The sequence below is a fragment of the Cottoperca gobio genome, chromosome 5 (genome assembly GCF_900634415.1).
Source record: "Cottoperca gobio chromosome 5, fCotGob3.1, whole genome shotgun sequence".
Lineage (NCBI taxonomy): Eukaryota > Metazoa > Chordata > Actinopteri > Perciformes > Bovichtidae > Cottoperca > Cottoperca gobio.
This window is the reverse complement of record NC_041359.1, coordinates 3,825,113-3,851,279: the sequence shown is the minus strand read 5'-3', so window position 1 is coordinate 3,851,279 and position 26,167 is coordinate 3,825,113. Positions and strand designations below refer to the sequence as shown.

The following is a 26,167-nucleotide window of genomic DNA, read 5'->3' as shown; positions in this document are numbered from 1 at the left end:
CTGTCAGATTGCCGACACATTTACAGAAGAGGCTGACAAAAACAGACAACAAGAGTGAGGAATGGTATGAAATAATATAGTCCTTTATTTCCAGCAATTTACAAAGTCCTGCAGGGAGAGAGCCTTCCTCCAGCCTCACAGAGGGAGGGCTTTTACAAGAAGAACACACAGAAAATGCAAAGACCTTGATCCCATGAGACTGTACATGTTGTTGATCAGTTTCTCAGAGCTGAAGTCTAAAGTCTGAATTAAAATGGCTCCATCTTGACGTGGATGTTGGCTCCCTGTGAGGGTTTGAAGCCCTGAGGTTATCAAGGCAGTAGGTGAGTGAAGGGTTTTAAAGGCTGGGTATTTCATATACAGGAGGAAACATCTGGAATCATAAGGAGAAGTGACATTGTGTATTTCATCATGTTGTATTTCAGGTTTTCTGCCTAATTGTGGGTTAAAACCTTCCTTCTGTTAGTGCTTAACCTGACTCCAGACCTTTCAGATGCCCTGTACACCAGCCTCTTGAGGGTTTTCAGCCTCAAAGTCCTCATTTCTTTTGCAGATTCACGTGAACACAAGCTTGTGACTGCTGCTACCAGCCCTCCTCTCCACTGCTTCATCATATAAAGTCATTACAGTACATCATAATCATCTTACTGTACATCTTTTATTAATCAAAGCTAATTAAAGAGATGCTACTCTGTGGCAAACCCAGCTCCTGATTGGTTACTCTGAGTTGAGCTTGGCTCTGATAGGTTAAGGCCATTCTATATAAGTATGCATTCCCTGTGTGTGACAGGGTGTGTGTGCATATGTGTGAGGCGTGTAAAGACTGGTATTAGGCACTGTGCTATTCATCCACCTCACTGCCGTTCTACTGCGGCGAGCATCAAGAAGCTCTACTGGCCTTTTGAAAAGAAAAAAAAACATAAAAGAGAAGAGAAAAGTGACAACAACATGGTGACAAAGAAACGGAGCCAAAATGAAATGACAAAATAAACAACCATATATATAGAATAAATATAATATGTACAATTTGCTTTGTGTGCATCTAAAAATAAATAGACAAAGCATTACTTGCCCCCTTATAGAAGTATTCACAACTATCCATAGACGCAGAGGCAGAACGCTGGTGCCTGGTCAGTGAGAGAGTGGAGGACACAGACTGAGAGTGAACAGATGGAAGGATGCAACTTTTACAACAAATCAAACGCTGTAGAAAAGGAGACAAAACAAATGTCACTCTGGCTGGACATGTGTGGGTGTGAATCCAGAGGACACAGAGATGCACTGAAAAGTTGTACAGTTAAGAGAATCCCTGCGCTGCCCTCTGGTGTCCGCTCAGCAGATTACAGTACTTTGTGCCTTTGACCAGCGTGGAGACGTCGCTTCATCTTTACAGTGGTTGTTTTTGCTCAAAAGAAATTATGACACAATACAATAATCACAAAGAGTTAAAAAGATTAAGGAAAGAAGGAAAGGAATCGAAAAAAAAATCACAATTATATCATAATTGACACGTTAAAAAATCAGTCATACCAAAACAAAAGATAACAAATAAAATAATCACGTTTTGCACATTCACATTATGTGCCCTGCACATGCATTCTGCTGGCCCTTGGAAACAGCACAGAAGTCTGACACTCGGCGGATAGGTCAAGCATCACATGCAGGTTTCTCTTAAGACTTTGCCTCTGTCAAAATGGCTCACAACTTCCTTTTTCCTTCTCCTTGCCACCTGTAAGCCCTCTGAGAAAGAGTCAGCTCAGGGCAGCCGAGTCTCAAAGTCTGCGTGTGTTGTTGTTGTTTTTTTTGGGGGGGTCCTTTGATTAAACATTATCCAGTAAGTCATTCACTTACAAAAGGTTAGGCTCCTGACCAACAAGATTATTATTAGTTATTTTATCAATTAGATATGTGACAAGAGAGGAAAAACGTTTTTTTTTCAGAATTTTATTCTAACTGTATAAATAGAATGAGAGCAAAACAGACATTGAACTGTCGCCGTGGTCATTTGACTAGTTAAAAAAAAAGGCGATTGTCCGTTCTGCTCTCATTCTATTTCTATGACTAACTTACAGAATCTAAAAAAAACCAATACCTGAACGAAATCTACCTTGGTGCCTGCTCACACCAGAAACTAGCACAGAAAAAATTGTGTGTAGCCTACTTACAAAACGAAAAATAGCGAGCCGGAAACAAGCTAGCACTCGTCAAAACAGCCCTTAGTTTCCTTCTCTCCTCTGTACTGTGACTTTACTTCCCCTGGCTTCTTAAGATTGTACATCATTTCATTCGACATTGAGTTACTATAAGGGGGATAAAAGTTTTCTAAGCTAACAATACTTGCTAACTGACAGCAAACCCGTTATCTTAGAGAACTTTTGGTCTATACTTGGACAGAGGAGAGATAGGTACAGCACAGCTAATATGCTATGATAGCTCTCCTCTCAACAGTCAGGATCGTCCAGATGTTTTGCAATTGGTCAACTTCCCTTGAGTTGAACTCAACATAATTACTTCACCCGCAAGATAATTGAATGATCGTGGTGATTCCATTAAAGTTAATTTATATAAATGTTTCTGTTTTACATGCCGGTGTGACCGGGACTTCATCAGTGCTGGTTTGACTGGGCTCAGCTTTAAGAACTACGCTGATCTTTTACTGAATCAGAGTCAAAAAGCGACATAATAAAAACCAATACCAACAATAAAGTACTAAAAAAGGTTTGCCACAACTTCCTGGAGCCATTGTGATCCAACTGTTAAACAACCTCCAACAATGTCATTGCTCTGTCTTTCATTGGAAAGATTCAGCGCTCTAATTTTGATTTAGAAATTGAAATAAGAATTGTCAAACTAAAGATATCAAATATCCACACAAAATATCAGCAATCAGAACCTTTCATCTGGTACGAGACGGCTTAACCTGAGTGAGCACATCTTGGCTAATGCAACTCAACACACGTTCACACTGTGCAGCATGTGTGAACACAGCGCTCTGCAGGTTGTTTCCAGTGTGTTGCAGCATGTTGACCCTCTTGTCACCTACTATAACCCTGGCTTGGGCAGCACAACAACAACTAGCCGGCTCCAGTAGAGAGTTGGCAGATGGTTTGAGACAGGGGGACTGCTGCTATCCTCACCTGGAACAAATTGACCTCTTGGCATTTTCCACATACTATTTTCCACTGTTTATGTGCGTTTGCTCAAACAAAGAATAATCTTACTCAGAGGAAGTTTGATGAATAAAATACATTCTATTGTGTGAATGAGCACACAGTCATTTTAACAGAAACTTTTATAAAACGAATCTCAACCGCTAACAGGCAAATCCCTTTTTCTGGTAGTGTTTGTTGGATTATGATCTAACGTCAGATATTTAATTTCCTTCATTCTCAAGCTCAGAATTGAGGCGAAGTAAGCGTGGGACTCAAACTAAACCATCTGCTGATGGGAGGGATTCCAAAAGTGATTTATCTTGTTCCGTTTGCGGTCTAGTTCTCTGTTGTAAAACCCCCCAATCCTGCTTCCTACTGTCACCAGGTCAGGGTAAAAGAGAGAGAGCAGCTAGCCCTATGTACTCCACTAAATCAGAAGTGTGAAAGAAATAATATTCATTCTGTATGTATGACAAAGCACTTGGTGATTAAGCATTCTAGCCTTGTTTGCATATAGTTTTTTGCTGTCTTGGTTTCAAGTGTTAAAACTTGACCTTTAAAAACGGGAGGGCTAATGTCCCCATTGAAAATAATGAGGACCGGCCCTGCACATAGAACAAATTTCGATTCATATCAAATGCATTATTTACCAACAATAACAATCATTGTCAATAGTAAAATAATAACAAAAGTAGTACGACTCAGTTATTAAGTAAAATATAGGAGTGTGGTTTGTGGAGTTGTGTTCACTGGTTGAGGTGGAGGGATGTGTATTTCCATTGTTTCTAAAGTCAAGTACAGATACTGTCTGCTGTGGTGCTACACCATCAATCAGAGCCCTACAGAAGATTAGCCCTTTTATAGTAGACAATGTCCATTTTCAATGTTCACGTATACGGGTGATGTTTGTCACTGTCCGTTCGTGCAAGCGAGAATGTGATTTTTTAATTTTTAATTTTGTATCTGTGCATGCTTTCAGTTGCCCGCATTCGAGTCTCTGTCCCCCATAAACCAGCGCATGTGGAAGCAGAGGGCAAGGAAGCCGGTCCCCAGCAGGTCCCCCAGAGCAGTCAGGTAGGGGATGGAGAAGTTGTCGGGGTCCATGCCTCGGCCCCACATCCAGTGCACCATCCAGTCCGCCAGGTAGAGAAGGATTATCACCTGGAGGAAGAGGAAGCAGAAGCACACTTTTATTTTACAGGATTCATAGAGACTTTGAAAATGAATTAGAGGAAGTTTAATATTTGATTGATTGTGTAGACTGGTCAGTATGAATACAGAATCTGAAGGCACATTTTCATGCAATCCTTCCACATAAACGTGTCAAACTGAATGTGTGCCGATGTAAAGCTCTATAGCTTGTTGGCAGTCCTACATGGCATGGTAGAAAGCACTGAGGTGACCTTTTATATCAGGAAATCAGAAAATCAGAAAATGTTTCAGCAATGCATTCATTTTCATGGCTAGTACAAGATAGTGGCCGATTGTATCGTTCTAACACATTTGGGTGCGTTTCTTTTATACTTGTACGGATTGGGGGTATAACATAGGAAGCAGTGTCTTTACATAACACTATGTACACCCAAACTCTGAAAACCTCCTGACAGGAAAGAATGGATCCATCAATCAGCTCTGCGACCGGCGACTACCCAAAACACCCGTTTCTATGTAGGTTCACTAGATTAATACTAGATTAGTTTAATCTGCAGTTTTTTGGTTTTCTCGATATTTCCCTCTCCTCAGACACAGGTAAAGAGTGTGTTTGTGTGTACCTGTAATAGTGAAGCGGCCATGTAGAAGGTAATGAAGACGGCTGTCAGGGTGGTGTGCCCCCCCCTCAGGGAGTTGATGGTGTAGAGGAAGACGAGGTGACCCGGAGCAACCAGCAGGAAGAGCACACGGGCTGAACGAGAGTTCACAGCTGGAAGAGAAAGAGTCATATACTTCAATCAACAACATGATGAGGTGTAACCTCTAAGGCTGTGCCCTTTTAGGACAGATGCTGGAACTAAAACGACGGGGGTGGACAGTCATCATGGAAAGACCTGTTTTTATGACATAAAACGAAGAGAGAAACATCGGAACATTCCACAGCCGCACGTCAACTTACAGGAGCCGAAGAAGGAGGTGCAGGGTGTGGGGCACTTCCTGGGGGTGGGGTTGGGCTCCCCCATGGGTAGACAGTTCATGTGCAGATAGGTGGAGATTCGACTGGCCTGAACCGCCACCAGATTACCTCCCACACCTGACACACACACACACACACACACACACACACACACACACACACACACACACACACACACACACACACACACAGGGTGAAAACAAGGAAACAGAACATTAACTCAATATTTCCCATACATCTAAAAGGCATTTTCACTTTTAAATAAATGTTTAACGTTGTGAATTGACTCAGAACTACTTGGTTAAATTAAGGCAACAGAATTTAGCAAAAGATCATGGGTTAAAATAAGTTTTATATGTAACTTAAGTTATGTATGTAGAGTAAGTTAGAAAACGTGATGTACATGACGTAAGTTAACTTTCGTACGCAAGTTAAAATAGCATAGAAGCAGATGTTGATATATGTACATTCTGGTGTAATCCACTTACCATTATCATATCTATAAACCTGGCATTATATCCAGCAAGAGCAATATGCTGCCATCATCTGTCAGTTTTAAAGGATTATCACTTATCCGTCCGTTATTAAACCAGAGGTGGTAACTTCAGCAGCTTTAAGTAAACATTTCAATCATAGAACAGATGTTTCTATATTTGCCTCTGACCTCCAGGGATGAAGCCTCCATGTCACCCTCTATCTTTATTGTTGTCTGATGTCTTATTATTATGTCTTATGTCTTATTGTCTTATTGCCTCATTAGCATATTGGCTGTCGTTATTGACACCACTTATCTTTTTCTTTCTTTCCACCCACAATCCCCAAAGGAAGCGTTAAAGTCGTATGACTGCTCACCATTGATGACCGGGGTGAAGACAGCCATGCCAGCAAAGTTTGGGTTGGTGACAGTCTTGTCCAGGATCAAACCACCAACACTAACAAACACAAAAGAGTTGATCAACTGAAAGCACATCACATAGAAAATATAGAAAAGCTCCCACATTTAAGAAGCTTGGACATGCAATAGATTGTGAATGGTGATGTGTACATGTTGCTTGATTTTCAAAGTAGAAAACAAATATATTTTTTTTACATTAACGCAAAAGTAAACAACTTAAATAATTGTGTCAATAGATGATAACAAAAATCCAGTCTTCAAATGAATAATTTGTTCAAATTTTAATTGTTATATTTTTGAAATGGAGACGAAGAAAATGTATTTGGAGAAGCTGTGGATAAGTTGTCAAAAGCTGAAAACCATTCTCACAGTTAGGGCTGGGCAATATATCGATATTATATCACTATTGTAAAAATTAGACTAAATATTGTCTTAAATTGTGGATATCGTAAGATGGCAGTGTTTTCTTTTCCTGCTTTTAAAGGCTGCATTACAGTATCTTTTTCTGAATTTACCAGACTGTTCGAGCTGTTCTGTTATTTGTCTTTACCCACTTCACATCCACATCATGATGATTATTTATCAAAACCTCAACGTGTAAATATTTTGTGAAAAGAACCAACAGTCAACCCTGTAACATCATCACAATACAAACATCTCTGTAATTGATCAAAACTATTGTGATGTCTGATTTTCTCCATTTTGCCCGGCCCTACCCACAGTATGTGTATTCTGCCATTTATGACTTGACAAAGGTGAAATAAGGTGACATGATGCCCGTGTGCTCCACCTGCTGATGGCCATGGCGATGATGACTGGCTCCCAGCCGGAGTACAGGAGCTCTCTGGTGGATGGGATCCTCCTGGCTATCAACACCCAGAGGGGGCACAACGCCACAAACACGGCACACACCAGCGGGTTGGCATAGTCATTGTTGTCTGTATGGGAGGAAGAGGAGGTGGAATCACACACCAAGCACAAGTCGATGGACAATGCTTTCATTATGCAGACATCTGAGAACTACTTCTTTCAACTGCTCCTCCTCCATTGACACTTTTTAAGAAAAAACTCAAGACGTACATATTTGCAATGATATTTGTTTGCTCTCAGTGGTTTTAATATTGTAGTATTTTGTAATCTTTTATTTTTATGAATTGAATTTACAAGTTTGGTTCTGTTTTATATTTATATTTGTATTCACATATATGATATTGCCTTGTACTTTTCTATTGTCATTTATTGTTGTTGCTTTTGTTAATGTTAATTCACTAGCTCCTGTTGTGCCATTCACTTTAACTTGTACCGCACATAAGTCCACTGCAGGTATGTTTTAACCTGCTATATGAATAAACTTGACTTGGCTTGATGCAATTATCTGTGAAATTATGCTGGGCAATTGTCAATCATGGACATATCTGTAAAATTGAAAGGTGTTGATAATGTATTGCTGTTATTTTATTTGTCTTGCTAGCTTGTCTTTATCATTATTTATCACTCCAATAGCGTTTTCCTTTATTTTGTTATTCTTGAGCTGCTGTAACAAGTGCATTTCCCTGGTGTGGGATCAACAAGTGCTTTTTTTTGTTTGATCTTATTTTAAAAGAAACAACAGCTTCTTAAGCATTTTTTGTAAGAGTGTGTTAAATGGCATACATTCCATTTTTTAAGTCAAATATTTAATAACCAGGTAAAACTTTTAATCTTGATGATAATAAAACAAAAACTGAGTTTGACATTTACCCAACAATATAACTGTAGAGAGCTTGTGAGGACGGGGCAGGACTATATTTGCAGAGACAGTAAGTCCCTGGTGTTGTCTCTAGGAGGCAGTGTTACTACTGAATTGACACTAATGGAAACTACAACCACCGCAAACACAGCAGCCAAAATAAGCTCAATATAGGACCACTCAAAGTGAGTGAGACTGTACAGTTTGCAGACTCTCAGGAGTTCTGGGATTACTCAGAGAGGATTCTTCGCTTCTGTGTGTGTCAGTGTTTGTCCGTCTGTCTGAGGTGTGGAAACAATGAACCGTTTATTGAAGCTGTGTTTGTGTGCGGTTAAGATATCGCACAGCTAATAATACATTTGGATTTCCCGTCCAAGAACACAGCGAGGTTAGAATGCAGGCGGCTTTCATTTTTATTTACCACACGCAGCCAGACACATGTCATACATTGCTACACATGCTGCTCACTTTTATAAAAACATATTCAAAGGTAATAGAGGCTTGTCAGGTTGTATCACAAATGTAGCAACTCCTCTGTGATGGCGCCACCACTGACATATGATATAAGTGATTGTTGTGTTACACCTATTTCTTTCACTTTCCTGCCATGAAGGAACACCCTATTTGTATCTGACGTCTTAATAATGCTGTAACAACAGCGATATTTTTGAAGTAATTTGCTTTGAATGAATGAAAATGTTATCCCATCTACTCCATATATTTCTTACTCACACTTTTGCTCACACTTTTGCAAACACATCACGCAACAAATAAGGAAAAACTACATTATTAAAAAAAGAAATGTCCTCTCTTGATCTGAAGACCAAAGACATCAAGTAAATTGATAAACACTGATGTCACCATTAATTTAGCATCACATTAGATGCCAAATGTGCCCCATTTATACTGTGACCCTTGTGTGTGTATTACCGAGTTCCTTGTACAGTCCAGTTGAGATGCCTGCCAGCAGGGACAGCGTGATCAAGTCTCCCAGGCTAGCAGCAATGGGCGTGGCCACATTGTCGGGGTTGATGCCGACTTTCCTGGACGCGATGATCACACCGATCATGATGAGCCCTGTGGGATTTTAGGTCTCAGATGTCACACCATTAAAGATATCTGAGGAATATCTGATATTCTATGTTACACGTGATGTTCACGGTAACCATCTATCCTCAGGGGTCTCAATGGCTGTTGACTTCAAACAAGTGTGTGGAGAAAAAACAGAAAATGTTGTCTTTGAGGGTGTAGCCAGAGGGTTTTTTTCCCAGGAGAAAGGATTGGGATTCTGTTGTTTTCCACCAGGAAAGTTGAAACGGGCGAAAACAAAACGGTTGGGTTAAAAACATCAAGTGAGAAGACCTTGAGCAACAAAGAGCTGCCGGCCAGAGAGGCTGAAGGCTTTAAGGTTTTAAATATGAAAAGAGCAGCTTAAAGTGATTTTATGTTCCCACACTTCAGAAATGGGAAATGTTCTATTTACTATAGCAACAAGAAAGTATTCCCTCAGACGTGGTCCTCTCAACATCAACATAGCTCGGTAGAAAGAAAGTAGTTCCTACATAAACTGCTCACAACAAGGTCTGTGTGTTATCCTGAGTATCCGGGTCATGATTTCTGGAAAGAGACATTACTGTTGAGTATTTCAAATATATATTTTTTGGAGCTTCTAGTCATCTAGTTCCATTACATTCAAGAGAAGGTAGACATCTCAGATACTCAACAACTGACACCAAAACAACCTAGATTGATAAATAGCACTACAGCTAAGAGGAAGAATGTGTATTTTTGATTTTGGGGTGAACTGTCCCTTTAACACTGTGAATACCCCTCACATCCTGTGTGGTGGCCGTACCTAGCAGCAGGGAGGCGATGAAGGCAGTGGCCACGCTGGAGGCACACAGCAGCACTGCGTGGCCCAGCCTGAAGTGTCCCTCTGGGATCCATCCGAAGATCACAGCAGCTATGGAGGCCAGGAAGCCCACCACTGTGGCCTGGACCTGAACACACACAGCAACATGGTTGATGGAGCTATCGATTACAGTTAACGTGTCGACTCCTGATAAGTATGTGAGACTATCTTGTTACAGCTGAGCAACTTTTAGAATGGACACACTGTCCAAGCTTACATGGCATTCGTACATGCAGTTACATTTACAGTTAACTATGTATATACACCTAATATTACAGACCCCAGTTATGAGTTTTTCATCCTAGGGGATCTCTAAACACACTATTACCAAAATAAGCAAAAGACAGAATCTCCAATACAACTCTCTTCATGGAGCACCAGTGTGACCACCCTCACCCCCTATATAGGAGGTTGCGTCAGCACCCGTCCAGCACCGGTTTAACTGTTCCCAAACTGTGGACTCACCAAATATTACACAACCACACGAGCCCTCTTCAGATGGCAGACCCTATAGGAGAAGCCGTTTTGGGAAATGAAATATTGTTGGAATGTTCGGCAACACTTTGTAAGACCGCATCTATAGTTTATTATAACATATTATAACGTTTCATTGTTGGTGGTCAGTTGAGTGTGATGTATTCTGATGCGTTTAAAATAATCTCATCATAATAGAGTATTATGTAACTTCCTGATAATCACTTATGATGCAACATAGACTCTCACTGTGAGTCCTTACTACAGCTGTTTGGTGAGGCATAAGGGAGCATCAGCCCCTTCAGTCTACCTCTACTTTATAACTAGTCAAGAGCATCCATATGACTGTTAATATTCATTATAAGTCACCTCATGTTTTATGACTGTCAATATGCGCATCAAAAAGCATTAAATTGTGTTCATGAGTGTAGTTATGAACCATTACAAATGCATTCAAATTCCGTACGAGTGCCCTCATAATGCACTATAGATGGGGTCTTCATAGAAAGTGCTTCCCAATGTTCACAATTGAGGATCTATACATATACATACATATATACAGCATATGTATAAATGTATATCTATATATATATATGTTTAATATATAAATCGACCGACCTCTCATTCTGGAAAATCCTTTGATTATATCCTTGTTTATGAACATTAACTGCTGAGAAGTGATACAAGCAGCAGAGAGTGGGAGGCTGCAGTGAGTGCAGAGTAGGGACAATAGTGTTGGATGGAAAAGCTCCACCCATTTTATTTATTTTCAAACTGTACTTGACTGACATGTCCGAGACTCTCCCGACAGGTTTGTGGCACCTGTTAGGGTGGGACGTTTTACACCCTTATTATTCTGAAGGTGCAGTCAGATTAGACAATGAATGGAAACAATGTGCTGGGTTAGTATGGCCGTGTATGGGGCTATAAGAATGTGTTTTCAATTGCATTGTGCGTCACTTTGTTTTTAAGATCAAAGCTATGTTAAAAAGCTGTCACACAACTGCTTCTCCAAACTGGGGTCGTGCTGACCGCCTTCTATTATCGGTGATACACTGACTATAGATAAGTACCTCATACAACCCCACTTAAAAACAATCAAAACTATCCCTTAAACTGAAATGAAAACGTTTGCAATTAGAGCAACCTGACCGTTGACTTGAACATCACATAAACTGATGATCTGATTTCTCCCAGTAACCTGGTTTGTTAAGTGCATGTAAGAGATGCTCCATGACTCTGGAGTTCACTTCACTGTCCTCTACAGATGTGTTCCTGTTACCTGGATGAGGGCCAAGTTCCCCATGATCATCTTCCACATGTTCTTGGCACTGTCCATCTGACCAATATTAGCCTGGAAGAGAAACAAAAACACACAGGGTCAACATATTATCATCTGTGTGTGTGTGTGTGTGAGAGTGTGTGTGTGTGTGTGTGTGTGTGTGTGTGTGTGTGTGTGTGTGTGTGTGTGTGAGAGTGTGTGTGTGTGTGTGTGTGTGTGTGTGTGTGTGTGTGTGTGTGTGTGTGTGTGTGTGTGAGTGAGTGTGTGTGTGTGTGTGTGTGAGTGTGTGTGTGTGTGTGTGTGAGTGAGTGAGTGTGTGAGTGAGTGTGTGTGTGTGTGTGTGTACATGCTGTTGCCTCTTGGTCCCATCAGAACAATCAGATGTCAGTTCTCTGGACAAAGACACTCTGATCTGATCCCCCACCCTGCGACCGACTCCACTTATCTCATCTCCCCGGTGTGTTTCTCACACACACACACACACACACACACACACACACACACACACACACACACACACACACACACACACACACACACACACACACACACAGTGATGGTCAAGTGGCTGTGGCTACAGTGGGCCACTATGTGTCCAGAGCAATGATCCTGATGCTCGTCCACAGTGAAAGGACACAAACACAGGATCTCCTCTTCCTTCCTCTCCTCTAACATTTACATATGCAGAGGAAAACATCTGGACACATGAAAGCACATACAAGTCTGCGGGGAGAAAATCCGCTTCATGCTTTAATAAAGAAGACGTTTTTAAATATGTATAAAGTTTCATTTCTGGGATAATTCCAGTTTATACAAACTTTTATTTTAATGAGCTATGTTGTTAAAAAAAAAAACTGTACAGATCTGTAAACGTAGCAACATGTATAATACAGTATAAATAATACAGGTTGTAAACAGTTTAGCCAGATTAAACTTTACTTGGAGGTAAAACCGATATGAAGCGCACACGAAGTGATGCTAAACCTGTGCGTGCATCATTACGACAAGTACGGTCGTCTGCAGGAAGTCGTTTCTGTAAACTGTTTCCAACTTGTTTTAAACGGTCTGATTGTGTTTCTTGTCCATCTGACTTCTTTTAAGGATGCCACTATGTCAGCAATACACCTGCTTACAGTCCACTATCATTATTGATAGGAATTATGGCTAGCATAAGTTATAATAAACATGTATTGTCCGTGCTGCCTCTATGCTGACAGCTATCCAGAAAATGTCATTTGAATTGAATTAGTAATAACCAATATGTAAAAAACGTATTAACATAATAACCAGCAGCTACAGCGTGGTTTTGTTTTCACCTTGTGAGTCTATGTGTGTCATCATGGCAAAATTACCCTAGCAGGAACTACCACATCAGCACATGAGTACTTTGAGTACCAGGTGTTTGGATGCACAATGTACTCCGCAGCACCAACATCAAACATCAAGCAGCCAGACATTTTACTGATGAGTTGTTGGAGAACAAAATAAAGTGAATAAAGACAAGAGAAAGTGATTATTGGCAAGACAGTTTCCAAAGAAAAGCTAAAGTTGATCCATTTCTGAAAATTGCTAACACGATTAGTTGCGTGTCTGCTCGTATTGATTAATGCAGCTTTAATAAATCTTGCCTAAAATTTTGACTTTTAAAAATATGTCGATCGGAATTTCACAGCGGCATCACCCGGTGTTATGTGATGATGTGTGATGATGATGCCAAGTCCTCAGCTTTGGGTGTGTGTGTTTGTGTGTGTGGGCGGCTGGATTAGTGGTGTTTGGATCATCACAGACATGTAGCAGGGTGAATGTTGTGAAAGTCATTCACGGATGATATAAGACGGATGAGAGGCTGAAATACCGTACGATTTAAAAGCATCAATACGTTTTTCAGTTGAATAAAAATAACATTCATTTTCATCCCGACGTTGTTGTTTACGAGGCTGGAACCTGAACAACCAGGAATGGATTTTACGGTCAAACATCAAATACACAGAAATATTAAGTAGGCTTTTGTAGTGGTTGTAATCTCAATCTCAATGTTGAAACTCAAAAACAGTTGCCACATATTGACATATTGATCCAAATATGTACAATCACTAACAGGAGAGGCGATAAGACAGGAGAGAAAACAACGGTGTATTCATTTTAGTCTAATAAATAATGATGAGGAAGTAGAAAGACTCATTTCAGTGAAATATTCAGAGACAAAGAGGTTAAAAGAAAGAAGAGAAGGGGGGAAAATAAAAAAGGAAACAGGGTCATGTGATTTGAAAACTCTTACAGCCAGCCAGTGCTAGGGATTACATTATTTTTTCACTAATAAGCGCATTAGGAAATTTACAGTGGTCTTAATCTGCTCATAATTAGCGGCGGCATGGAAAGAACCGTGGTCCTGCTGGGGCCAGCCAGCAGAGAGCTAACAGTAATGTCTCAGGACAAGCATCACACTCTGGCCTACTTTGTGATGATGGATGTGAGACTATGCAGCTTGACAAATGGGACCGAAAAAAAGTTTTTCAAAATAAATTATAATCCCATTTCCTCAAACACAAGCTGTGTCAAAAAGCTCCAATGTGAAATTAGTATATTATATCATAATTAATATGTTGTATGCTACAGTTCTTTCAAGATATTGTCATTACTTTCAAAAGAGCAACTCCAGATTTAATATCTAAGCCAGAAACCAACAACCATTGACAATTTATTACATCAGTGTGTAAGCATCGGTGAAACATTGTTGAATCAACTTCTCCCAATCTGTCATTGATTCACACATCGGCACCGATTATGGAAACATCACGGAAACTTAAACAAAACACTAACTAAGTTATCTACAGCCAGAAGGATGTGGCTTTTATTGTGACAAAGAAGCTGATAGAGTTGAGATATATGTCTGTAAAGGGAAACTTTAGGCAACATAATACTAACAGGCTAAGTGGTGCAAGTTGTGTTCTGTCTGTAACATTAAACTCTTAAATAACTGAATGTTTTGCTGTAGCTATACTGACTCATGACTGATATTATAAGTTTTAAAGTGTAAACGTGGACAATGCCATCACGCAACAACACGACATTGACCAAATAATATAATGTTGGTCATACCTACTCTACTGCTACTCAATGTAGTGAGCCACAGACAAGATGGACCAATAGCATCAAAGATGCTGGATGGATAACCTGCAGGCTGGCTATAATGTAATGTTATAATCTATAATCTACATGCGTTACATTACCACACATCTTGGGACGATATCTCTGTACATTGCATATTCTCTTTATACTTCATACTGTGAATATTTGCACATTCCCTGCACAATTTGGCTCATTTTTGCACAAAACGACCAATTCTAAAAACTACACAGCTCTTTCATCTTAATTCAGAATTTTTTTTGTGTGTAATCTCATTCTAGTCTATATTAATGTATGTTTATTTTTGTACTTCTTTTTATTTGTATTTGTATTTTATTGTTTTATGTTTATGTTATGCACTAATACAACAAAGCGAATTCCTTAAAAAACTGAATTCTGATTCTGAATTATGAAAGAACCCCACCATATTACAACTTTATATACTTCAGTCAGCTACAACACCATGGCCTTTGGTTTGAAAAATTGTAATTACTAATTCAAATAAATATATGTAAAATATGTTGGTCAAATGATTTCTTACATCAGGTGGATGTTTAAGATGAACAACAAATGGACAAAACCAACCTGTGTGCTCAGGGTTGTGAAAATGTAAAAAAGAAAAGAAAAAAGAATGGGACAGGAATGTTGCTATCAGTTTGTCTGAAACACAGGTCAATATGACCCATGACCCCAAGAACAATCAGCTTTATTAAGTTAGACAGGGGAGGCCAGGCAATGAGAGATAGGTAACGTTACGCATTACACAAGCACAATTAACTGAAACAATTATCCAGGCTAACATTCGACAATTTTGCCACAAACCAATTGCACTTCTGGTAGTACATACTGTACATTTGCTACTACCAGATGACTACAAAGTATTTGTGACAAGAGTATGACCTCACCAACTAGGGCTGTCACAATATCAGATTTTCACTACATTGTGTAGTGTCTGTGAAAGATTACGTTGGCAAATTACACTCAAAATAGGAGTGAAGGGAGGTGGAGAAAGAGTCTGTAACCATAACTGTACAAATGCGTACAAAAAGAACACTGGATTATTTACACAACATCATCATATGTGTATTAATAACATGAAATCAATGTTTAATCTTTGAAATAACACGGTTAGCGTCAATACCGGTATATCACCAACACTCTCATATCAACATACACAAATCTTACCGCTGTGGAAAGTCTGGAGGCCAGCGTCATCTCCAGGTTGCCTTTGAGCCCCAACAGCGCCGGAACCAGGATGAATACCTCTGACACCTCCGTGAACACCGTCCAGTGCTGCAACAACCACCATGTAATATCAGAAACACCACATCAACATAATGAACACACTGCCATATTGAAACGGGACATATCAGATTCACAGAGACACGGCACACTGCCATCTACACAGAATGTATCCTGAGTTGAGATGGGACCTTATAATATTGAGTGGTGAAACCACACCTGTATGATGGAGCAGATAGTGTGTCTCTACACAACTTTTACACTATGTATTATTTCAGCTCTCTGCTCTCCTCTAACAAGATCAAGGTCATCGGAACGTCGTGCTAACTTTGTGATTTATCATCCTGCTCGTCTTTCCCTTGTGATTCCCATCTTTCACCTTTACCCACCTTCATCTACTGCAGCTGTAGCAGCAAAAGAAAAAAAAAGAAACAAACATGGATAAGATGGAGAAAACTGCCTTTTGTGCCCCCTCTTTAAAACTGAATTAGGCTGATCAGCCCCTACCTCAGCATAGAAAAAGCTTAATTTTGCCGTATGCATTACCCCCAGAACCAAGGACATATAATGAAATCAGCCAGGAGCTGGGCCGGCTAAATCTAAAGGAAGGTTTGCTTCAGAGAATCACAAATCAAGTTTAGCACATGAAAGGTGACGTGTCAGCTCAGCTATGCATCCTAGTAGATGGCCTTTAATAAAGTTTGCAGTTGGTGTTATTAGGCCTGACCCTCGATAACCTCGGCCCTGGCTGCTGGCCAGCCCTTTAGAGGTGGGTTCCCTGTGAGTCTCTGGGCTTGTCACTGTGTTGAAGTGCCTCCCTCTACTGTGTCTCCATTAAAGTTCATGCAGTGAAAGCATGTTTGTGGTCTACTATGGCCAGAAACAAAGCTATTGCCGTGGCTGGGACCATCGATCTATCTCCAGTAAAAGTGCTCATCTTTGGGGCCAGTCCTACAGGCCCCCAGCACTTACAGTCCAGTTCGCCCAGAGCTGAATCAATATTCACAGAGGCTAACACAGAAAAGAAAAGAGAGGGAGAAAATAGAAGAGGGGAGGAAAATAGCGGAGCAGCTGATGTTGAGGCTACATACAAACACTGTTGGCCTGCATTTCTCGCACTAGCATGCTTGTATTTCTGTTACAGTACGCTGCCCCCACTGTGTATCCAGATGTACAGGACAGATAAGGGGTGACAGGAGGTGTGGCACCCAAACTCCAGTGTGGGTTAAACTTCCTCGGTCTATCCCCTTGCTGTCACCAGGCCAAGCAGAGCTCCTTTCTAACAGCCAGTCCCTCAACTTGGCTCACTGCCTTCTGCCAACCCAGCAGCCTTGTGAGCACCTCTGTGAGCACTCCTCTCTTATTTCACAGCCGCATGTTTTCAAGCTTTCTCCCCCTCTCTCTCTACTTCTGTCTCACTCCCCTATCTCCCTCTTTGCCCCCCCTGTGGTGATATATGTTGTTGTCTCCATGGAACACTGGCTCTGAGCCAAGCAAGCCCTCCCTCCTCATGGCCACCTCCTCGGTTCCAGGAACTCTACAGGACAACCCCAGTACCTCTGTGTACAGACCTATAGGAGCTCTGGTATGCAAGGCCCACAAGGGTCGCGTTGCCCAGTTGAGTAACACGGCACTATTTTATTTGTGATCACTGTACTTTCTGTACTGAGTGGGAAGCTGAACCTGATGGCATGCAATGTCAACGCCATTCCGGCAGCGTCACAGAAACTACATCAGGTGGTGTCTGTTTCCATGGTGGTATACAGGTCCGGGTCCAGCCTCGTGTGCAAGCACATGCCATGGAGGGTGAAATTAATATAGCTGTTGCCAAAAGTATTGGCCGCACTGGAGTTGAACCTGAAAAATGAACGCCAGCTATGCAACAAAACCATATTGGCATTAAAGGAATATTTCACTTACAAAATGACCATTTGTATATCAATTATTCACTCCACGGTACCTTGAATTCTTGAAGAAAACTTTGTTTTTCTCTCATGCCTCCACAGAATCCACAAACGGAGAAAAGTCTTGATCAATTGAAGTAAATGGGGGCCATGTTAAACAACAGCAAAACTATATCCGAACATCCGTTCTGATACAACTGAGCATTTTAAACACCACTTCAAATTCATTCATCAAGACTTTTCTCTGTTTTTGATTCTGTGTTCTCTGTAGATGCATGCGAGACAAACAAAGCTTTCTCAAAGCATTCAAGGTAACACGTGGTGTGTCATTGATAAACAAATAGTCATTCTGTGGGTGAAGTATTCCTTTAAATGGATGACCAAAGAGGAAATTTACTAGTGACACGTACTAATTTGAGTTTTCAGGAACAAAGTTGTGATAAGAAGCACTGAAGCTCCCACACATGTACACAAAAAGCACAATCAATCTTCAAGTTAAATCCTAAAGAAGTCTGAGATGTGGACTGTTGGCCCTCAGGGACAAGATGAAGATGAAAATGTTTGACTAGGGGGAGGGCAAATAATTGGACACTCCAAGGACTACCGAGGACCCTGGACAGAGTGAAAGATTGGCCAGGGTTTGGTGCAACACAAAAGCATTCTAACCTACTAATCCCTTCAATTGTTATCACTCTGATCCTAACTAAGCAGCTGTCTGAGATATTGTCAGGTGTCAATAGCTGTGAGCTGATATGTTGTTAATGATTGTCAGGACATAAAATCTTTGGCTGTTGGAAACGACTGACCAATATGAATAGAAGGTCTAAAACAAGTCGTCACAATAGTAAGTGCAAATGGTCAGGTACCATTACAAGCACTTGATCCATATTTATTTATATTTTCGAGTCCTTATTTAGGAAAAACCTTCAATGAATGGAATACTAAGCATCAACTTTGTCCAGTGAATGGAGCTGGGGTTGGAAGACAGAATGATGATTGAGTTTGAGGGAAAGAGCCCACGCTCTGATTTCACAGTGGCTCCTGTGTGAAAACCAAGCAAGTGGATGTGGTGAGACCAAAATGGTGTCTGGTGGGCAGCGAGGGCTTAGCTGATGTTAAACCATTGTGTCGATTATGATTTCCTGTTTACTGGTGCCTTTATTTTTGGACTGTTTGTTTTTTAGGCTGAAGCTGTGTCCAAGTCTTTGCTTTATTTTGGTGTTTGAGTCTACTGACACACAGGACAGACAGCTGGACACCGACGCAGAGACACACACACACACACACACGCACGCACGCACGCACACGCACACACACACACACACACACACACACACACACACGCACTATAATAAAAATGTACCCTATGTTGCATTTTTTTGGTTTGTAGTTTGACAGCACAGAGGTTTTAGAATCGGAAAACTGTTTCATGTGACTGATAGCAAATCACCCATTTGACCTTTGACAATGGTATTACCAGGAAAACTAGCACTACATGACCTTTACAAACCTTAAGTGAGTAACCCAAGTGAGCCGGTCACCCTCAGAGTCCTAAGTTTCTAGCTCTGGCTGAGAAAGACTGACGGTTTTAAGTAATTCTGCTGCCAAGTCACTAAGCAGAACTATGCAGACGTCGGACTCCTCTATACCAGCCTGGACAGTCCTTTCATGGCCAACCCCGAGTGGGAATGTGGCCATGAGCTCTGTGTGTGTGCTGTACATAGTCAAAGTGACCAACTTTAAGAGGCCACATTTCAAAGAAGCCTTATGGAGAGTGATGCAAAAAGCCAAGTCATGCACTGCTCCAAGCCACAACTTCTTAACTCAGGCCAGGCACACATCAAATAAAGGTTCTAGCATATTACTGATTCAAGCTTACTTTTAGCTAAACCAGAGCGAGAGAGTGAGGCTGAGAGAGAGTTAGACAATTACCTTCCTGCAAGGACAGGAGGGATTAGCTGAGTTAGCGTCTCATGGAGGGGGAATTAGGGAGCGAGACAACCTGCTAGATGCTCAGCTGAACTCCCTGCAACAGCCGTTCGAGGTTGACCGTCAAGGCTCACCTCGCATCTCACAGCAAGCATTTCTTCAAGGTTTGCCCACAGGCACAATAATGGCTGACTAGAAGGGAAAGATAAGGCCCTGTACCTTCTATGTCTCCTCTTTTCCAGCTTCACCTCTGAAGGAATGGTGCGCTGAGTGTTTTGGAAACTGGAGAGACTGCAGCAGCATGGTGCCTAAGTTGAGGCAGCATGAAAACTTTTTTGACCTCAAACCTCTGCATTCCTGGTTTTAGCGAGGATACCTAACCACACGGTAATGGAGGCTTTGACGCCGCATTGTATTTTGTTTTCACTCTGACTCTAGCTCGACTGAAGTGTGCTGCCATTTCAGGTGCTCAAAGAAAGTACACTCTTATTACCCGGCCTCTTCCCCTCCTCTCTGTGCTGAGTTCCTGGGGTCCACCATGTTGGCATCAGTATGCGTGTACACAATGTGCCCGAACTGGTCTCCTGGCAGCCTGACACCTTCAGCTTTATCTGCATCACAGGCGGACTTTAAAGAAATATATGACCTGTCAGCATGACTTTGGCCTGCATTTCTACACTAAAAGAATAGAGTCCGCACAATAGATAATGCTCCCATGAACATATATTTAATAACCACCAGGATCATGGGACCATTGTCTAGTGTGCTGACTCTTTTACATGGTATTCTGTCTAGCACCTAGTATTTATCATCTGGATGTCCATGCTTTGGTAAACTTTTCTTCTCTTCTAGACTGCACATTAGTTATACTCAGAGCGAGACTACAGGGAGTCAACAGGAAAAATATGAAAGAGAGTAATTATAGTTTCAGTCATATCTTTTCTTAGAGGCAGAGCTCTCTGGCTACACACTGCACTATGCACTACAGAAAGGACCTTCTATTTTTGTTTCTATTGTGTAAAAGTAAGTCAGATTTCATATAGAACGGTGTGTGACAGTGTATTAGAAGACTCAGAGTGTACCAGTATGTGCCAGCCCTCAGGATAGGCAGGCAGGCCTGAGAGGTGAGACAGGTTATGTAAATACTCCCATGGTGTGACGACTGGTATGTGACTTCCCCAAATGCATGCCACCAGATAGGCCAGCAGTACACCACAGACACATGGCAAGGTGTGCTGGGCTTGTTAAACCAGTTCATTCAAATGCTCCAGGGCCAGTCCTACAGTGTGGCTCTGTACACAATCCGGAGCAGTGGCTCTGCTCAGACACACAACCGTGACACGTCAGACAAACTTTAATGGAAATTTAAATAAGACGGAGGTCCTGTTGTTCATGTCATGAATGAGTGTTTCTGGAAATCTGAATCCAGATGTCCACCTTTATGCTCACTATGTAGAGTAAAGAATATGTCGGGATGACTCACCTGGACGATGTCTAGCACCATTCCAGCGGCCACTGTGCCGAACCCAGCCAGCAGGAAGGGGAAGACCACCTGCAGGCCGATGGTGAAGGAGGTCTCCTTGAGGGGTGCTGGTGGTTCTGGGCTCTGGTCGGTGCTGGTGTCGTCGCTCTCGTTGCTCTGGCTTGCGTTCTCCAGGAGAGCATCCTCCTCTCGCTGACCTTTGGCGTTGGCCCGGCAGTCCATCGCCACCACAATCTCCGACCTCTCTCCATCCTCCCCGGTCTCACCGGCCCTCTCTGTGGAAGATGTGACCTCTGTGACCTCTGTGACCTCTGTGAGCTCGAGCTCGCCCCCGCTCACTGGGCTCACCTCCTCGGGGCCCTTTGAGAGGATCACTGAGGGCACTGAGCAGTTGGAGTTGACTAAGGCCAGGGTCAGGGGGCCTCCCTCCTTCTTCACCTCAATGTCCCCGGAGGACATGTCGATGTCCGGGAGTTTGTCTTGTTCTTTCGACCAAAGTACCATGCGGAAGCCTTTGGAAGACAGTGGGCTTGACAAGAAAAGGTCAGCTTGCCTTGGCCTATCAGTTTTGGGGAAGTCCAAATGGAATTGGCCACTTGATCTGGTTTTAAACCTGATCAGTCCAATTGATTTATCCCATTAAAGAGGCTTACAGTGAGTGGGGGTCGCTACTAAAGACCAGGAGAAAACCTGCAGCAAGGCACATGCAGCCGTGCGTCTGCAGAGCCCGTGTTCCTGTCGGTGCTTCGGGAGCAGAACCAGTATGTTCTCCATTCACTGCAAGGTGCTCAGGGTAGACCGGCAAAAAAAAGAAGAGAGCATACTGGTTCAAAACACAAGAGAAAGGAAAACAATAGGCGTGGGGGCTCGCCACAGAAATCCCCTCCAGTCACTTGTAAACAGTCCTTTAAAGTTCAGTATAAGCTAAAGAAAAGATGAAATCAGAGGTCTGAAGTGGGCAGATTGCAGCGCAGACCGGTCATGCTCTCAGTTCACTGATCATCAGACTGGTGAGCGTGCCAGGCTGGCAATGTCTCACCTTACACCACGTGGCTGCTGGGAGGTTTTCAAGGGAGATATTTAAAGGTCTGCAGTATGAAGATTGAATTACCGCCTGCGGAGGAGTACCTCTCCACCCCGAGTGGACATTCACCTGGGAAAAGAACACATTAATTAATTATTCCGTCTTGAATACAAACATTTTCAGCCTCATTCCAGATTTGCTTTCAAATATTAGTCCCTGTTTCCTGACAATGTAATTCTGATTAAACTAGCCATACATAAATAGTAAAAGAACAAAATACAGTGTGAGCGGGTTCAAGCTTCCATCTTTGGAAAAACACTTTTTTTATGTAATATACTAAATATGAGCCTTTTTAATTTCCATTACCACAGAACAGCAATCCTAGATTAATGTAGGCTAATGTGGACATTGTATAACAAACAAAAAAATATATCTGAATGTTACAGGAACATCACAGAAATATAAAACCTATATATATATATACTGCTAGAATCTGGAAAACAAATATTTTGTTATTTTTACAGTAGATGAAAAAACTAATGTTATTCCTGTTTCCACTGATAGACAAGTCACCACAAAACCTCTTGAATCTGAATATCAGCAATAAATGACTAAATGCCTATTTAGAGAATAAGACTGGATGATGTCTGGTGACCCTTATTGTGAAAATAGTTACAACATCAACTGTGGTAGAGTATGATAGCCTAATGCAGCTTATCTAATAACACACAACTGACACAGATGACATGAAGCAAGTTTTTGCCCAGAATGTATACACAACTAAATAAATACACACTTTTATTTTGAAGGCCTATGTACTTGCTTCCCCTCGTATTGCTGCTCTCTTTACGCAGCTTTCATCCGCCTGCATGTTGCGACATCCGCACACAGACTTTGGCTTTCCCCGCTGAAACAATCCTGTTTAGTAGTCAGGACCAACACCACCCGAACCCAACATGGCAAAGGCGTAAATTAGTGCTCCCCTGGTCAGCACTGAATAGACGAGCCCTCCTATTCTATTCTGCTGCTCATTTAAATAAGAGCAGAGGGGCTTTATGTTCCAACACCGCGCTGGAGCTCATGTCAGTGCCACTACCACCAACACTCATTAAAATGCATCTATCATTTTCCATTCTTCATCAACACATGTAGGCCCATAAAGGCTACAATTATTGCAGCATAAAAGCAGTTAATTTTTTTTTGCAGTTTGAGACGCCAAGTGACACATTCCGTTAGATAAAGCTGTTCAGACAGTCGCTCATTCTGCTCTATGAAATGTGCAGTTAAAATGTCCAGCAGGTAATCAGATAAAAAGTGGTTACCTTTCAGTGTGATGATGAGAAACAGCAGCAGCTCTTCGCGTGGCTGTGTGGACGTATCCTCCACCTCTTGGTAACGAGCTCAGGCTGAGGCGTGGACGCCGGTGCGCATGCCTTATGTACGGTACCGGCTCTGCACAGCTGCCTTAATGGTTAATGCTGGTTAATGGTTAAACCTTCCCTCCCTCCCTCGCGCGCGGTTAAGGCTGTGTCCCAGTCTTCATTCCCGACCCTGTCACATTGCACCCGTCCACTGGCCCCCGCCGCCCGGCTTCTTAGATGCGCATCTATAATACACCCGTCCGGTGCAGGGGGCCAGGAAGCCACAAGGCGGGCCCTCCCTCCACACTCTGAGCTGACGATACACACCTCCCCTCTCCTCCATAACCACCACCGCCACCCTCCCCTGTCTCCATTGCGCACGTCCCGTCCCTCTACCCCCCATGTGTGTGGAAATGTGTGCCCGTGCGGTGCCAGTCTCCTCCACAAGCCTACTAATTTACTACCAAGAGCTGAGTTTTAATTTAACAATAGGCCTTCCTTCCTGAATGGGTACACACGCATATGAGTAATGAGTACAGTCTCACCGAGGAGGACTTTAGTCAATGATCCATCAACACAGAAAATAAATAAATGCAAGTCTTGCATAAGTAAAACGTTTATAAATGGCACTAATGTGACATCAAACCACACGAGATAATCAGGGAGCTCGTATAGATTTGTTCTCTCTCCAAATGGCTTAATATTCATAAAAAAATAAATAAAGAAACACACTTAAACAGAAATCACTTAATTAAAAAAAGACGTTATAAGGGCTACAGCATATCCCTTCCTCCCAGCCCAACATCTTAAAATAATAATAATAACAACAACAATAATATTACTACTACTACTACTACTACTACTACTACTACTACTACTACTACTACAACTCCTACTACTCCTACTACTCCTACTACTACTACTACAACTCCTCCTCCTACTACTACTACTACTACAACTCCTACTACTCCTTCTACTACTACTACTACTACTACTACTACTACTACTACTACTACTACTTCTACAGCTACTAGCCTACTACTACTACTACAGCTACTAGCCTACTACTACTACAACTCCTACTACTCCTACTAATACTACTACTACTACTACTACTACTACTACTACTACTACTACTACAACTCCTACTACTACAACTCCTACTACTACTACTACAACTCCTACAACTCCTATTACTACTACTACTACCACTACAGCTACTAGCCTACTACTACTACTACTACTACTACTACTACTACTACTACTACTACTACTACAGCTACTAGCCTACTACTACTACTATAACTCCTACTACTCCTACTAATACTACTACTACTACTACTACTACTACTACTACAACTCCTACTACTACAACTCCTACTACTACTACTACAACTCCTACTACTCCTACTACTACTACTACTACAGCTACTAGCCTACTACTAATACTACTACTACTACTACTACTACAGCTACTAGTCTACTCCTACTACTACTACTACTACAACTCCTACTACTACAACTCCTACTACTACAACTCATACTACTCCTACTACTACTACTACTACTACTACTACTACTACAGCTACTAGCCTACTACTAATACTACTACTACTACTACTACTACTACTACTATTACTACTACTACTACTACTACTACAGCTACTAGCCTACTACTAATACTACTACTACTACTACAGCTACTAGCCTACTACTACTACTACTACTACTATTACTACTACTACTACTACTACAGCTACTAGCCTACTACTACTACTACTATTACTACTACTACTACTACTACTACTACTACTACTACTACTACTACTACTACTACTACAACTCCTACTACTCCTACTACTACTACTACTACAACTCCTACTACTACTACAACTCCTACTACTACAACTCCTACTACTACAACTCATACTACTCCTACTACTACTACTACAGCTACAAGCCTACTACTAATACTACTACTACTACTATTACTACTACTACTACTACTACTACTACTACTACTACTACAGCTACTAGCCTACTACTAATACTACTACTACTACTACTACAGCTACTAGCCTAGTACTACTACTACTACAGCTACTAGCCTACTACTACTACTATTACTACTGCTACTACAGCTACTAGCCTACTACTACTACTACTATTATTATTATTACTACTACTACTACAGCTACTAGCCTACTACTACTACTACTACTACTACTACTATTATTACTACTACTACTACTACTACTACTACTACAGCTACTAGCCTACTACTACTACTACTACTACAGCTACTAGCCTACTACTACTACTACAGCTACTAGCCTACTATTACTACTACTACTACAGCTACTAGCCTACTACTAATACTACAGCTACTAGCCTACTACTACTACTACTACTACTACTACTACTACTACTACTACTACTACTACTATTATTATTACTACTAATACTAATACTACTACTACTACTACTACTACTACTACTACTATTACTACTACTACTACTACTACT

At 41.5% G+C, this 26,167-nt stretch overlaps 1 protein-coding gene across 3 annotated transcripts; it reads right to left on the bottom strand.

Moving 5' to 3' along the window:
- Window positions 1-60: 60 nt before the first annotated feature.
- Window positions 61-23,892, bottom strand: slc41a1 (solute carrier family 41 member 1). 3 transcript variants are annotated; one of them, XM_029432720.1, is made up of 12 exons: window positions 23,603-23,892; window positions 22,296-22,409; window positions 21,257-22,033; window positions 15,884-15,991; window positions 11,573-11,644; window positions 9,760-9,904; window positions 8,835-8,981; window positions 6,966-7,113; window positions 6,133-6,212; window positions 5,263-5,397; window positions 4,925-5,073; window positions 4,128-4,313 (listed from the first exon to the last, which is right to left on the bottom strand). In XM_029432720.1, the coding sequence occupies exons 3-12, from the start codon at window positions 21,758-21,760 to the stop codon at window positions 4,128-4,130; spliced, it is 1,674 nt and encodes a 557-aa protein (XP_029288580.1). In that variant the 5' UTR covers window positions 21,761-22,033; window positions 22,296-22,409; window positions 23,603-23,892. The 3 variants fall into 3 exon arrangements, with proteins under 3 accessions (XP_029288582.1, XP_029288581.1, XP_029288580.1); XM_029432722.1 differs by lacking the exon at window positions 15,884-15,991 and having other exon boundaries at window positions 61-4,313; window positions 21,257-22,409; window positions 23,603-23,891; XM_029432721.1 differs by lacking the exons at window positions 22,296-22,409; window positions 23,603-23,892 and having other exon boundaries at window positions 61-4,313; window positions 21,257-21,760.
- Between the last annotated feature and the right edge of the window lie 2,275 nt (window positions 23,893-26,167).